This window comes from Hemicordylus capensis, chromosome 8 (assembly GCF_027244095.1).
Source record: "Hemicordylus capensis ecotype Gifberg chromosome 8, rHemCap1.1.pri, whole genome shotgun sequence".
NCBI lineage: Eukaryota > Metazoa > Chordata > Lepidosauria > Squamata > Cordylidae > Hemicordylus > Hemicordylus capensis.
In genome coordinates, this window is record NC_069664.1 from 2,243,685 (window position 1) to 2,260,014 (window position 16,330).

At 52.5% G+C, this 16,330-nt stretch overlaps 1 protein-coding gene across 1 annotated transcript in view; it reads left to right on the forward strand.

The window, feature by feature from the left end:
- The first annotated feature begins 221 nt into the window (after positions 1-221).
- The window catches only part of TGFA (transforming growth factor alpha), a 47,659-nt gene continuing 31,550 nt past the window's right edge, over positions 222-16,330 (forward strand). The window contains exon 1 of the mRNA XM_053269790.1: positions 222-1,107. Within this exon, the coding sequence (XP_053125765.1) occupies positions 222-1,107 (886 nt within the window). The remainder of the gene's footprint in view (positions 1,108-16,330) is intronic.

Sequence of the window (16,330 nt, forward strand, 5' to 3'; positions counted from 1 at the left end):
GGGGTTCAGCTTCCGCGAATAAAATGGGTGCAAATGACTGCGGGGGGGGGGGGCTTCAGCGGCAAAACGTGTTCTGATGCAACCGAGGAATGGTGAGGCAGACAGAAACGAAAGCCGGGCCTCAGGTGTGTGTGTATGGACAACAGCTCCCATCACCCTCCGGTGCATTGCCGTGGAGATGGGAGTTGTAGTCCTACAGTCTCGGGGAACCCACGGTGGGGATGGGTACCCCTCGCAGCAGTGAGTTTCACCGTTTTCAGAGCAGGGGCCACTTTTCGGGGGAGAGCCCACGCTTCAACGCGGGGGCCGCTCGAATGGCGCGCTTGGGTCAAAGAGCCCGGCGGCCCCCCCGTTCCCCAGAGGAGCGAGCGCAGGCCCCCTCCCCGCGAGCTGCGCCCCTCGCAGCAGCACCACAACTGCACACAAGGCGGGCACGGCGAGGAGAGCGCGGCGCTCGGCGGTCGGGCCCAAGGGCGCCCCTCGGAGGCGGCGAGCACCCCCGGCTCTCGCCCGAGCGCCCCGGGCCACTCCCGCTCCACGCGCAGGGCAGGGCGGGGGGCGCGTCCGTGTGGGGCGGCTCCGGCTCCCAGGGCTGCTCCTGGGCTCAGCCCCGACGTGAACTTTCGCCCGCGCCGCCTAGCGCTCCCCCGGCGCCCTGCAGCCGCCCCGCACCGGGCCTCGCCTCCCTCCGCGGCGCCGAGCGCGAGCCAACCAGCCCGCCGGGGGGCGTGGAGGAGCGAGGGCGGTGCGGAGGAGGAGCCCGGCTGGCCGCTCACCCCGCAGCACACCTGGAAGCAGCCCGGCATTCTCTACCCCGGCCTCCTCCTCTTCGACGGCAGTTCGGGCGCAGCAGCAGCAGCAGCAGTTGGAGCAACCCCTGCCGGCCGCTCGCCCGCCCGCAGCTGCACTCTGCGTCGTCGACCAGGCGAGCCCCTTTTCTCGCCCCCTTCATTGGCAGCCGACTCGGAGGCGCGCCTCGACGGGCGGCTCTCCTCCTCCTCCTCCTCCTCCTCACCCCGCTGCGGGGGACGCTCCAGCGGACAGCGGCACCTCCGCCAGCCCCCGGCCGGGCATGGTCGGCTGCGCTCGGGGCCAAGCGGTGGAAAGGTGAGTCCGCCCCCTCGGCCTCCGCTCGAGCCTGGCCAGGAGCGCAGCCCGCCCGCCCGCCAAGATGGTCAGCGCGGCCACCGCCGAAGTCGCCCTCTTCGCCCTCGGTAAGCCCGCCGCGTCTCTCCTGCCCGCCTTGTTTCTCCTTGCCGTGGAGAAGCGAGGGGACGAGCTCCTTTCCCTCTGGCGCGTGCTTACTCACGAGTAAGCCCCGCGGAGCGGAGAAACGAGCCGGTGCTCTTTCGGAAACCCTGTGTGCGAAGACGCTGCCGTTTCCTTCTCCTCTGGTTGGGAGACTTGGGGTGAACGTGCCTGGGATCGAGGCTGCGCCAGCCTCTCTAGCGTTATTCTGAAGAGCGTGAGTGAAAGGTTTACTCGAAAGTAAACACATTGGTTTCGATAGGACTTCCTTTCTGCTTCTCCACCGTTTCCTTTCACATCTCTTTGCTCGTGAACTGTGTCTGCCTTTGGGAATCGTGGCTGTGTCCGAATTTCCCACGCTGCGAAACGGACAGCACGCTCCGAAGCCTTTTACTCCCAAGTAAACCCTTCGGAGCCTCATGGGGTGGGTGCTCCCCCAAATCAATGGTGTGTCTCCTCTTATCTCCATCTCATTATCGACCCAGCCACAGCAGGGGCAGGCAGGGTTAAACCCTCGAGGGCCCTGCCCCCGCATCCCGCTGGGAAGCAGGTGATAAGCGCGCGGTGCCTTGCGAAGGACCACCTGCTTTTCGAAGGTAGCCCCCGGAACGCCTGCCCCGTGAAAATGATCGGTGGCGACAGGCCTTTGCAAGCTTCTAGGGCGCCCCAAGATTCTGCTGGTTTTGCTGCTTGAGAGAAGAATGTGGCCCTTCACCGACCCACTTGCCCAAGTTGGTCACCGGCTGCTGAAATGTCCTACTTAATCGGATTACATTCTCTCTTCCCTCCCTCCCTCCCTCCTCCCTCCCTGCCCGCCTCCGATGTCCCCCCCCCCCGCCCTGCATTCCGGAGTATCTCCTGCTCTTTTTCCCCTCTTGTGTTCTTCTTTGGTTTCTCATGAGAATTGTTCTGGTGGCTGAACCATGGATGCTGGGATGCATTTTGTCCCTTTTGATCACCTGTGTGGCTCCTTGTAAGGAGATGAGGGCCTCTTAAAAAAAGAAGGAAAAGGGCATTGCAGGGTCCATCTCCATGCCTGTCTCCTTTTAATTATTGTGCGGGTTAATTCTTAATTGCCTTTATTCTTATTGCCTTTATTCTTAATGGGAAATAACTGGATAATTGGAGATGGGGCTGTAGAAGCGCTTGAAGCAAGAACACGGAGCTCACACCTCGAAAGGGTGTCACTGGGCAAGTGAGGCCGGGCTATTATGGGATGTTGTAGTGCAGGGCTTCCCAATCCCAGCCTTGGGTCCTCAGATGCCTTTGGCCGTTCTGGCAGGGGTTGATGTGGTCCAGCAGCATCAAGGCCCCCCAAGGCTGAACCCCTGACTTATAAGGGAGAACCCCTTATCGTGCAAGGCGGCATCAGTTCTGTGTGTGTGTCTTAAAAGCAAGTCTGACTTGGGTGCCCACTCCTGGGTGCATGCAAGATGATGACTTGTAAATTGGACTCTGCAGCCTGGTCCTGCGCAGGTTTACTTGGAAGAAAGTCTGAGTTGAGTGGGGCTTGCTTCCAGGGGAGGGTGGATAGAATTGCAGCCGGAGTGACATCCCGCTGGATGGGTCAGCAAGAAGCCGTTGGGGGGGGGGGGCTCCTGTTGAAGATTCAGAGCAGTCCAAGAGTGCTTCTGAAGTCTGTAGAGCTCGGCAGCCCGTGGCAGAAATTATAGGTTTAAAAATGACCAACAAAGTAAGTGGGGCGGAGGAGAAGAGGTTTTGGCTTCCACTTTCATTGGTGATGCTGAGCGGCTGGCTTTTGAAATGGCAACTGGCATTGGGGAAGGCGAGGGTTTGAAGAACATGGACGGGTGGGGGAAATTCCCAGGAAAGTGAGCGCAGGAGGGTTTGAGCAAAGCACTGGAAGTCTGCATTTAACAGTTACACCTTGTCCTCCTTATACTCCAGGGGTATGTGTTGGTGCTTAACTCGGGGCTTGACAAATAGGGACATAGGAAGCTGCCTGCTGCTGAGTAGACCCTTGGCCCATCTAGCTCAGCATTGTCTGTGCTGACTCCAAGGTCCCAGGCAGGCATCTTTCCCGGGAGATGCTTCCAGGGAAGGGATTGAACCCGGGACCTTCTGCAAGCAAAGCAGATGTTCTGCCTCTTAGCCATGGCCTCATCCCCGAAGATACCTGACAGTATTGGTATCCAGTCTCCCATCCAAATGGGAACCAGGGTGGACCCTGCTTGGCAAAGGGAGTCATTCATGCTCACTACCACAAGACCAGCTCTCCTCCCCAAGTGCCGGGAGCCACAGCGCCTAGAACACTTAACGGTGCCGCCTAGACCAGCATATTCAGAGGCAGAGTTACTTAACAACATCTCTGTGTGCACAGGTAGCCCTTTGCAAAGGGGATAAAGAGCTCCCCATCCACACAGTGTGTCGGTATTGTCAAGCACCCACAGTTTGCCTCCCAGACTTTCGGGGCTGACTCCTAGAGCCAAAGGAAATTTGTCAAAGCCTGGCTTAACTTGTGCATCCTGAAGTATTCCCCAAACATTCAAGTTTGACTAGCTCGGGGTTCGCAAACTTTTGTCCCCAGAGGATGTTGGACTACAACTCCCATCATCCCCAGCCATTGTGGATGCTGGGAGTTTTAGTCCAAAAATAGCTGGGGACGTACATTTGAGAACTCCGGGGGGAACTGTCTCTGCTCTGCTGATTGGCGGCTTATATTAAATGTGGTCTGGCTTCCTGTTGTGGAGGCCACCGCCAGCCTCAGAGGCAAGGTATCCCTCTCAATACCAGTTGCAGGGGGAGCAACAGCAGGAGAGTAGGGATGTGTGCAGAACCGGGTGGGGCAAGTTCAAAGGCGGGTGGGGGGTTGACTTTAAGGGTGGGGAGGGTGCTCTGTTTGCAAAGGGTCCATCAAGGCGGCAACGTACCTCCCTGCTGCCCTGTTGCTTCGTCGGTCGGCCCCTATGTTGGCAGAAGTAGCCGACGTGCCTGCGAGCATGCACGTCAGGCACGCAAGCACAACGTGCACAGGCACTTTGGGTACTTCTGCTGATGTCGGGGCCAACGGGGCAGCAGGGTGGGAAGTGGAGGGAGGGGTAAGTGCACCCTCCCCTGCCCTTAAAGTCAACCCCCCACCTTCGAACCAGAAGAAAGTTCGAACCGGTTTGGAGCTCCATAAAGAGCTTCCGAACTGGTTCCGTGCATATCCCTACAGGAGAGAGGACATGCCCTCACCTCTTGCCTGTGGGCTTCCCAGAGGCATCTGGTGGGCCACTGTGGGAAACGGGATGCTGGACTAGGTGGGCTGATCCAGCAGGGCTGCTGTTATGTCTATTTTTACTGCTGTAATGCTCCTGATGTCTGTTTATTGATTTGTGTTGGTTTTCCTTCTATTGCAAGCAGCTTTGTGTGGCAAGAGCATCAGGGTCGAAGACATTCTAATTAAAAATATTCATTGCTAAGAAGTTTTCTGCATACCTGGTGCACTAGAGTAAAAGTGGCCAGCAATCACGGGTCTGGGGCCCGAGAAACATTCCTAAAAGGATGCTTGCTTCCCCAGTTCTGGGTGATTAAGATGGCTTATTTCACAGTAAGGAACTTATTTAAGAGAGCGCCTTCTTTGTCAACCCCGCCACCTATTAAGGTCATCAGGGGACATCCGGGTGCAGTTGCCACCAGCTTGTTTGATGGCGACCCAAAAATGTGGCCTTCCTTAGGGGTGCCCTGAGGCTCTGGAACGCACTCCCAAATGAAAATCAGAACCTGCCCATCTCTGATTGTTTTTAATCAGGCTTTTAGTTTATGATGTGTTAAAGTTTTATTAATGGTAATTAATAACATTACCACTTTAATCTGTTTATATGATTTTGTGGTGGTGGGGGGGGTAGTTTGGATTTTTTACATTTTTATATCCCGCTCTTCCTCTAAGGAGCCCAGAGCGGTGTACTACATACTTGAGTTTCTCTTTCACAACAACCCTGTGAGGTGGGTTGGGCTGAGAGAGAAGTGACTGGCCCAGAGCCACCCAGCAAGTCTCATGGCTGAATGAGGATTTGAACTCGGGTCTCCCCGGTCCTGGTCCAGCACTCTAACCACTACATCACTGCTGGCTCTAGAAGGCATTATATAAATGGGACCAATAAACCAATACGTGCCTTGGAGTTCAGCGGGGATGACTGCATGTGTAGACCTGTTTAGGACCAGGCTACAATTAATTCAGTGCTCTTCACTGTGGGGCCAATGGCAGCCCCCATCAACCATAAGTATGGCTCCCTGACTAATGGGTTGGGCCCGCGTGAAGCGGAATACTCCCCCCCCCACCCTCTGGCACCAGGCAGAGATGATTGTTCCCCCTGCGCAGTGCTGTGGTTTGTCGAGCACTGAGGCCGGGTGGGGAACGGAGTCCTGTTGCAAGGCAAGCACAGAGTGCGGGGAAGCGAAGCCCGAAGCCCTTCCTGGTGCTTTCCCTTCAGGGCTCTTCAGAAGGCAGCCTCTCTCTCCATGGGCCCGCCCAGCACTGAAAGAAGCGCAGCACTGTGTGGAGGCCCGCACTGTGGGTCTCCACTGAAGGGTTTTTGCCCGCTTGGAAACTAGTGAAGATCGCTGTTGTAACTTGTGCGTCGTGCACTTTGGAGTGCCCTGGGGTTGGATTTTTGTTGTTGCCGTTGCTCAGTGTGCTCCAGTGTGCCAATGGAGCCAGAGTCCAGCTGGCGGCAGCTCAGGCTTCGGTGTCTTTCTTTCTGCAAGGGCTGCTTGATTGCAGACACATGGCTTGATGGTGGCATCAACCAGTGCTTGGTCTGTGTCAGTCTGTCCACACATGCAGTTGCCCCAGATGGGACCTGCACAATGCCTTGCTGCATGTTAGCCCACAAAGTCTTTCGGGGAAATTGGCCAACACAATCAGGGGGGAGCCGGAAGTAAAGTGATGTCAACAGGTCCTCTTCCTGCTACACCTCAACTGTACCAGGAAGAAGTAAAGCTGGTAGACAAAATCCCCCAGAAATGTCTTCTGCAGAACCCCCATCAAGCAGCCTGTAGAACGTCTACCCCTGTTTGACTGTTTGTGAGGGTTGTCTTGGGAGCTGTGCTGTTAGGTATTCCTCCCCCCGCCGCCATGGGTTTGGGGGCACCTGAAAAATAATCTTGAATTTGACAAAAGCAAAGCCTGCATAGATTGGAACATAGGCAGATATTGGATGGGTTGAGTTCACAGATGTTTGGGAATGTTCACAGTTGCTACCAGATGTTCAGGGGGTCTGCAGATCCACTTGCCAGTGGGTGCCCCCAGCCCTCTGGTGAGCAGGACACCAGCACCACACAGATCTCCTTCCCAGAGGGCTCCTCTGCACTGCCATTTCTGAGCAACGATGAAACAGCAGGGCTCCTCTCTGAGCAGGCGGGGAGGACCTCGACTGTTCCTCACCCTCTCCATCTCCCAGTGCAAGGGACGGAAGACCCGCTTCTCTCCTAAGGCCCCTGCCTGGGTGCCAGAAAATGATCTGGGGGAAGAGAGGGCGTTGGTGGCAACCACAAATAATGGCCGGCTAGTGAGCGAAGCCTACATTTGTGGTCCGCTGCACAGCTGTATGTGAACTAGCCTCTTTATGCTCTGTGATGCTACACGAGATGGCTGGCGAGCATCTGATTGTATGAAGACACACAGCTGAAGGGCTTGTGCTTTAAGACGGCTGCCAGTTCTGGCTGTGATGCTGCATTTGCTGAGCAACTACCCACTCAGACATACTAGCCATTACTTGAGGACCCTGCCCTCTGTGTGTGTGTGTGTGAGAGAGAGAAAGAGAGAGAGAGAATGTGGGAACAGACCAGGGGTGGTCAGCCTGAGGCTCTCCAGCTCTTGTCGGACTGCCGCTCCCATCAACTGGGGATGATGGGAGTTGTAGTCCAGCAGCTGGGAAGCCTCAAGTTACCCACCCCTGGCATAGATGGTGGTGGTTCTTTGGCCCCAGAGAGCAAAAGAGAAGGTGAAACAAGTATGTTTTGCAGAATAAACTGCTGAAAACATTTGAGGGGCATATTTGAGCAGATGACCACTCTGCACCACACCAGTTCCACGTCTGAGCAAAGACTGAGAACTGCTCTCTGGCTTGTGAATTTCACCTGTGGCATGAACTCACTGGCTGGCCTGAGGCAAATCACTCCCCCGCCAGGTCCTCCCCCCACCCCGCAATATGGGGGTCATGTACTGCTTGCTTTCCTTGCAGGGCTGTTGTCAAGATTAAGAGCCTAGGAAGCTGCCATAGACTGAATCAGACCCCTGACCCATCTAACTGCACTGTCTAGCCGCAGGGTTGCAGGCAGGAGTCACTCCCAGCCCTACCTGGAGATCCTGCGGGGGACGGGATCCGGGGCCTTCTGCCTGCCAAGCAGAGGCTCTTCCACTGAGCTGTGGTTTATACCAAGTATATGAACAGTAAAAAACGCTTTGTGAATGCGAAGTGCTAGTCTTCTTCCTTAGGAAGTCAGCTTGAAGAGAAGCCGCCGGTCTTTCTGATAGATGGCCCCATTTCCTAGGAGGCCGCTTACCCATTGCCAGGCGAGAGTAACAGCAGCATCAGCGTTGTGTCTTCTGGTAGCCACAATGACTGGCAACCTTTACCTATACTTGGCTGTTTTATATAGATAGCAGCTGTGACTGCTGGCTTGGCAGGAACCTCATAGGGCCCGTGGTGCAGTGAGTGTGGCTGTTTTTATTTCGTAAGAGCCTGTCGGTGGGCAAGGAACCAGGAAGTGGCTGAAGGCGCGGCTCCTGTCATTAAGGGACACATCGGCACGACGACAAACCCAGGTATCCCACTGAGTGGACATTTGTGTCGCATAGGCACGTGGGACGCTTTCACTCGTTAGGTTTTGCATGGGTTGGCCAACCTGAGACTCTCCAGTGGTGTTGCAGCTGCTGGGGATGATGGGAGTTGTAGGCCAACGGCAGCTGGAGAGCCTCAGGTTGGCCAACCCTGTTTAAGGCACACATCTAAAAATGCAGAAGCCTTGTCACGTGTTGGAAACCTCCACTGGACAGGTCACGGACTCTGATCGGGTAGCCATGTCTGGCAGTAGCAGAGCACCCGGTGGCAAGCCTGGTTTGTGGCTATGCTCTGCAGTGTTGGAAGCCTCTCTTGGTTGGGGGCCTGTGTTCCCTGAGAGTGCCTGTATGATGCCTGTCTGTTGCATTCACATGTACATTTCTAGGTGTACCTGTAAGAGATCTTGGGTGCAGATATTCAAAATGAAATGTGTGAATTGGCGTTACAAAGACTTGTCTCTTTGGCCTTTCTTGTTTGGGGTGACTTCTCTGCAAGCATTTTGAAAACCGCCCGTAGGAAAGGACAAGTGTTTTCAAAACACAAGTAGAGGAGGACAGCTTCAGAAGCATCCCATAATCTCTGCCAGCAGGTGTGGCCCAAGGGCTCAACTGGAAATAGACCAACCCCAGGCAAACAGTTTATTGATCAGTAGATTAGGCTGTTGTAATTCCCCGTTTGATCTATTCAAACTGCTGCTGTCTTTGTGTTCCAAGCTCTGTGGCTTGCAGATACACCCGAAAAAGGCTCAGAGTACAGAGCAGACTTGAATTGCAGGCAGTGTAAGGAACCCTCCTGTTCTCCCTCCCTCCCTCCCCCGAACCTGCCACCTTGAACTGGAAACTTCCCAGGAAAGTGGCTGAGGCCAGTGCATGGGCAGGTGCAATTCCTTCCTTGACATTCCTGGCAAAATGGAGGAGGGCTGTGTGTAAAATCAACCTACAAATGAAAGCTACTGAAACAGCAGTTTGGTAGGAGGTTTCACAACAGAGTCATCCATTTAATTAAAAGCTGAAGGAGTCTTGTGCCTTGGCCAGCCATGTTTGGAGAAAAGGTTGACTGAAAGAAACTCTGCCAGTTAATTATTGAAGCCTGTTGCATTCAATGTGTGGACAATATGTGCCCAGTGCATACACATGTGCAGCCATGCGCACGCATAATCCATGTACAGCAGCAGTACACTTCCCATCTGTACCCTGCTTTGAGGGCGGCTGTCTCCGGGTTCACTTTCCAAGCAAGCACCCACATAGTCATTCATCCCAAAAAGTGTCGCTGTGTACAGACACGTGTACAATGTAATGTCTGAATCGGGCTAAGGTTTCTGTCGTATCTTCTCGTACTTGAAGCTGAACCACTTTATTCTGATGAATGAACAAGGTTTCCATCTGCTGCTGGGACAAAGCAAAGGTCTCTCTGTGTGGACCGAAGCAGCCAGTCTGTGAGATATCTGCTTGCAGGTTTTTCGAAGCAAACGCTCCTCTTGGCTTCATGTTTCACACCCTGTTCCATTCCATTGCTTAGACGGCTCTCGGTTCCTTGACAGACAAGAATAGTGGAGTAGGTGTTTGAACTATGATCTATTTCCTGTTTTCCTTAATAAGTGTGTGGAGGGTAAACATAGGAAGCTGTCCTGGTGAGTCAAGCTCCTGGTCTGCGTGTGGACTGGTCTTATTTACTCGGACCGGCAACAGCTGCTTTCCAAAACGTGAGGCAGAGAGGGCTTTCCTTGCCTTATCTGAAGGGGCTTCAGGGCTTGAACCTGGGGCTCTCTGCGTGCAAAGCAGCTGCTCTGCCACGGAACTGCAGCCCCTCTCTGCTGCAGCTTCTCTCTCCAGTGGCTAAGGTAACTTTGCTCCTTTTTGGGAGCTTAAGGAGGACAGCAGTGCATTTCTCTCCGTTTCCCCCATCCTGTGGAATGTCCTGTGTCTGTTTCTGTGCCCCTGTCTTCTACACCCCTCCATCCCTCTCACTGCTCAGCTTAGAACACTTTCCAACTGGTCAGCATCCTCTTGGCTTGGATGCTGAGAGTGGATCCAAAGACCTCTTTTTGTTGCAAGTCCGTGCTAGGTTGAAAGCCCCCAGGGTGGGGTGGTTGGACAGGCCATGCTCACAGATTCCCCCCTGCCTGTGGTCCATCTGCCCACGTCTCTGCTGCTTGCATCCAGAACATGAAAAGCCAGGCATTATTCTGACATGCCCAGGTGGCTTCCTGGTTTTTGCCTTGCAAGCTTTCCCCAGATTTCTCCATCTCAACTTAAAAGGGATGGCTGCAGCCTGGAATGTGTGGCAGCTGTAAAAAAAAATAAAAATAAAAGGCCAATTCCATGCTAGGGATCATTAGGAAGGGGATTGAAAATAAAACTGCTAATATTATAATGCCCTTATACAAAACTATGGTGCGACCACACTTGGAGTACTGTGTACAATTCTGGTCACCACATCTTAAAAAGGACATTGTGGAACTGGAGAAAGTACAGAAGAGGGCAACCAAGATGATCAGGGGCCTAGAGCACCTTTCTTATGAGGCAAGACTACAACACCTGGGGCTATTTAGTTTAGAAAAAAGACAACTGCAGGGAGACATGATAAAGGTCTATAAAATCATGCATGGGGTGGAGAAAGTGGATAGAGAGAAATTCTTCTCCCTCTCACATAATACTAGAACCAGGGGTCATCCCATGAAACTGATTGCCGGGAAATTTAGGACCAGCAAAAGGAAGTACTTTCTCACACAACGCATAATCCACTTGTGGAATTCTCTGCCACAAGGTGTGGTGACAGCCAACAACCTGGATGGCTTTATGAGGGGTTTGGATAACTTCATGGAGGAGAGGTCTATTGACGACTACTAGTCGGAGGGCTCTAGGCCACCTCCAGTCTTGGGGGCAGGGTGCCTCTGGGTACCAGTTGCGGGGGAGTCACAGCAGGAGAGAGGGCATGCCCTTCTCAGTGGGCCACTGTGTGAAACAGGATGCTGGACTAGATGGGCCTTCTTGGGCCTGATCCAGCAGGGCTGTTCTTATGAATGAGCAGGGACTCTGGACCGCCCTCTGTAGTGTACCTCGCCCACTTTTTTGCCTTCCTGGTGGTCTGACCTCCATGTGGAAGCTGTCAAACGGCTGCACTGCGTTACAGTGGCCGTCCATCCTGCCTGCCTCTAGCAGCAGTGACCTGGTCCAGCGATGTCACAGCGAGAACAGAAGCCGATGTGGTGGTGTCGCCGTCCTGCATTGTGGCTCAGCAAAGGGAAGCAAGTTGACAGCGGGCGGGTAGTTTGCTGGCCGGGGCTGCAAAGGCCAGGGGGAGGAGGGTACGGCAGGGTGTGACCCCCCCCAGACACTGGTGGCCCACTGAACCCCCTGTTTGTACACGCCTGAGTGTACTGCTGTACTTGCATTCCATGAAACGTGTGAACAACACATGGACAGTTCAACACCACACGTGGAGAGGGCTGGAGAAATCCAGAGTCTTCTAGGAGGACAAAAAGAAGCAGGAAAAGGGAAGCAGTGCACAGTTTCGTTTGGCCAGGGTGCAGGGCGGGGTGAGGGGAGAGTGACCCTCAGGGCTGGCCTCTCAAAGTGATGCTCAGCTCTTGGATTTCTGCATGGTTTCCTCTTAGCACTTTCCACTTCTGCTCTGGAGAAGAGAGTGGGTGGGTCTGAAAGATGGTGTACGTTCCAACTCCAGGAGAGGAGGGCTGGTCTTGTGGTAGCAAGCCTGACTTGTCCCCTTAGCTAAGCAGGGTCCGCCCTGGTTGCATATGAATAAGAGACTAGAAGTGTGAGCACTGTAAGATATTCCCCTCAAGGGAAGGAGCCGCTCTGGGAAGAGCATCTAAATTCCCAGTTCCCTCCCTGGCAGCATCTCCAAGATAGGGCTGAGAGAGACTCCTGCCTGCAACCTTGGAGAAGCCGCTGCCAGCCTGTGAAGACAAGACTGAGCTAGATAGACCAATGGCCTGACTCAGTATATGGCAGCTTCCTAGGTTCTAGGCAGTGATGGGGTGAGTTCCTCTTGCCATTATCGCTCTGCTTGGGGGACTGTGCAGAAGAGCTTGGAGGGTAGTTCTGGAGCAGAGTGTGAGCAACTCTGGCCTCTTTGGACAGGCTGCCCTTTGTTCTTGGTCCACCGCTGGGCTCCTCCTCAGCCAGGGCACCCAAGCGGCACGGCCTTTTGATCGGTTAATTATTGCAGGCCCCACCAAGGACACCACATCTGATCAAGGAGGCAGGACGTTAAAATGCTGCCTTTCCTGAGATGGAGAAGCTGGAAGGGACGGCATGATGGGAGGCGCCATTCTCTCCTACAGCAGAGGAGGCAGTAAACCTGGGCCTGGACTTTGCCACTGTAGACTCCTGATGCAAGGCTTTTCTGTGCAGGGGGTTGGGGCATGGAAGCAACGGGCTGGAGGCAGAGCAGGAGTGTGGCTCAGGTGAGGGTGGAGAGACCTCTGAGGTGAGAGGGGGTGAGGGGAAGCCATCAAGTACTTAAGCTAGTAGATATACTTATTTGCCCTTTCCTTCCAACTTGGAAGGGGATGCCGGCCATTATGAAGCTGCCCTCCAAGCCCTATATACTCATTTCAACCCGGCTTTGATTGCTGAACATTACAAGCAGTCCTGGATCGCTACTGCCTGTTGAATCTCGCAGTATGTCACAGCATTGCATGCCTTAAGGGTAACCTGAGAGTTTGCCAACTTTACCGATGAACTGATCAGGGATCAGATTGTTGTGAAAGCAAATGACTGCTAACTGCTCCTGGAGCAGAAACATGCCTTGGGTGAAGTTATAAAGATGGCTAGGAGGGTGGAAAATGTTCTTCGCCCAAATCTTTCTCTTTGGTACCCCAAACTCAAGCTCCTGAAATTCAGGCTGAAATTCAGGCTAAATCTTCTCTTATGGCACTGCTCCTGAAAGTGGCAGCACAAGGAAGGAGGAGCTACCGATATGGAGATCTGCCCACAAAGCCAACTTTGCCCACTGTCCTGCACAGAAGGTCACTTGCAAGTGGTGCAGAAAAGGGGGCACTTTGCTAAGCTTTGCAAGTCTGCTGTTCACCTCATTACTGGTTCACCATGTGATAAGGATGAGGCAGATGAACCACTTCCTGACAGCGTCTTAAGTCTGACAGACACTTGGAGCCTGCTTCTCCACATTGCCAAGTAAAACTGAATGGCTATGAAGTGCAGATGCTGGCTGATTCTGGTTCTCCGTATACTGTCATTTCCCATTGACTTTACAAGAAACTCCTTATGACATCAGATCTGCACCTTCAGACATCTACCCATGGGGATTTGGACCCCTGTTGCCATAAATGGATACTTCACTGCTGTCCCGGAATGCAAAGGACACACTGCAGAAGGGAAAGTGTATGTGTCACAAAAAGGAGTCTCAATATTGGACTGGAAACATCAGAAAGATCTACAGATAGTGTTAGGCCTATCTAACACGGAACCTGTATTACAGATGATAGAGCATCCATATGCTGATATGACTGCTGATTTCTTGGATGTTTTTGCTGATACTCCTGACACTGCCATACACTTCAAATGTAAAATTCTGATGAAGGCAAATGCTTTACCTGAACAACACAAAGTGAGGAATGTACCCATAGCATTGTGCCAACCCCTTAGAGAGGAGCTCTTAAGACTACAGCATGCTGACATCAGAGAGTCTGTTGATCCATCAGAATGGGTCTCTCCCATTGTTCTTGTGCAGAAATCAAATGCACTTCAAATGTGCATAGATTTACGAGATGAGAACTCCAACATGGTAATGGATGGCCATCCATTACCCAATATCAGTGAAATGCGGCTTACTCTGAAAGAGGCCTCAGTGTTCACAACTTTGGCCTATCATCAAATTCCTCTGCTCAAAAGTTCTCACAAATACCCAGCCTTCATTACCCCAGAGGGTCTTTTTCAATACAAAAGACTGCCCTTTGGATTAGCCTCTGCAGCTTCAGTATTTCGAAGAATGGTGCATGCAATTTTGGGACTACAGATCAGGGTTCCCTCTAATTTTTATCATCAGTGAACGGAAAGAGCTTTGTTCTGGATGCCAGTATCAAGGTAGTATGCATACACCTCCCCCCCACCACCCGGCACCCACACCCAGTTAACAATTATTGCTGTGTGTAATTTTTTTTAACCTTCTGCCCTGCTGCCGGGCCGGGGATCCGGTGGGTGTGGGGGAAGAGACAATAAGAGTTGTTTCTGAATAAACTCTTAGTTAAGTCTACCTAAGAAGTTGCCTTAAGTGGCGCAGTGGAGAAATGCTTGACTAACAAGCAGAAGGTTGCCAGTTCGAATCCCCGCTGGTAGTATATTGGGCAGCAGCGATATAGGAAGATGCTGAAAGGCATCATCTCACACTGCGTGGGAGGAGGCAATGCTCAACCCCTCCTGTACTCTACCAAAGAAAACCACAGGGCTCTGTGGCCGCCAGCAGTCGACACCGACTCGACAGCACAACTTTACCTTTACTTTAAATCTACCTAAGATTACTTTGTGTTTGAGGGAAGCAGCTATAAGACAATGTTGACTTCAGCTGGCATAATCCACAGCCAAAGGCTCTTGCAGTTGGGGATGGTGAGAGTTGTAGTCAACATCTGGGAATCCCTGTTCAAGGGAACATTGGTTTGAGACACCGTCTGGAGACTGGTGCATTCCAGGCACAGGTCGGAGACTTCATTTGTGGTTTGGAGAATGGAGAGTGTTGGAATTACACACCACAGAGGCACTTCTTTTGAAGAGGATGCTTCCCAGTATCAGTCCTGCAGGCAGGCATGGGGTGGGAGCTGGGGTGGTTTGCTGCAGACGGCAAACACCCACCCCTGGCTGACCTTTTTGTTGCAGCCCCAGTGAGGCAGTTGCATTCCCAAGTGGCCACAGTATCTTGAGCCGAGACCCCAGAGAAACACAGCCTTGCGGTCGGGGGACGGGACGACCTTTTGTGCGTGGCTTCAAACTGGCTGCACTGGGCAGCCACACAGACTGCTTTGACTGGAACATGGGCAGCACGTCTGAATGCACAAGACGGTGTGCCAGTGCTCACCGAAGTCAACTGGGAAAACGTGGTCACTTTTGTGACCATTTGGGAGCCAGCTTATCCATTTGGAGAGGGAAATTGCGTACTGTATCTCACAATCTTCCTAAGCTCCTCTCAAAGTTCTTACAAATGCAGTTCCTCAGAACTTTTTATGTTGCATCTGAGGAATTACGGCCCTTAAAGAGCAGGTGAGGCTATGCACTATCTCCCCTCCCTGCAGAAGAGTTGATACTGAAAGATAGAAAGAGGAAGCCAACATGAAGTTAAATTGCTACATGTTCCTCTTACACACTTTGCTGTTCCCAGCAGATCAGTATAGAGCGTCCCCTCCCCTAGCCAAGATGCCCTCAAATCTATGGGGAACTGAGTTGCCCATTTAAAAAGCTATAATCTGTGGATGACACCATGTTTGGGGCCATTTGCAAGATTCTTTCCTTTGAAAGGACTGGTGCACTGAAGTCTGTTGAACATTGGCCCATGTCATACGATCCAGGTCCCTTGCCAAAACTGTGTTATCTGGCAGGCGGGCACAGTCATCCGAAGCTATTCTCTTGTCAGCCTGTAACAGAAAGTCTCTGACATTCGGTCAGAGCTACTGGTTCCGAGCACCTGTTGCCTCACACAAAATGGGTTTCATCATCTGGCTTTCCTGCAATGAAACAGATGACTTGTGTGCCTTCATCTGCTCTCCAAGTTGCCAAATGTCCTGCTGCTGCCAGGCCAGATCTGACTGAGGAAAGAAAGGAACATGTTTGCTTCCCTCCTGAAGCAACTCGAGGGCCTCATGTTGCTTCCAGGACGAGGGTTGAAGCCACACCACCCTCTTAAGAGTTTTGGAAGTGCGTCATCTCCTTCCATCTGCAGATACTCTAAATCTTTACATCCTATAGAACATCTGTAGATTATTTCATGGGTGTGTTCATCATGAGTGTGCTAACTTGGTTTTGTAGAGGGCTGCTGTTGATATAATGGGATTACTGTATGAATCACTTTATTACAGTCTTTGACTAGCCAAAATACAACTAACGAGCAGATAGCCATTGACCAGATTAACAATTTAGCACGATATGTATATTCGTACGTGCATCTTCACTTCAAGAATCTGTCTCCTAATACTAATTAAATACTAATAACCATAATATTTGATCTACATATAAATGCTATGATCCTTGAATTTTAATTGTAGTTAGGATCTTGAACCAGCTCTTGCCTGAACTTGCAGGCTGCGGCACAAAATCTGGCCAAAC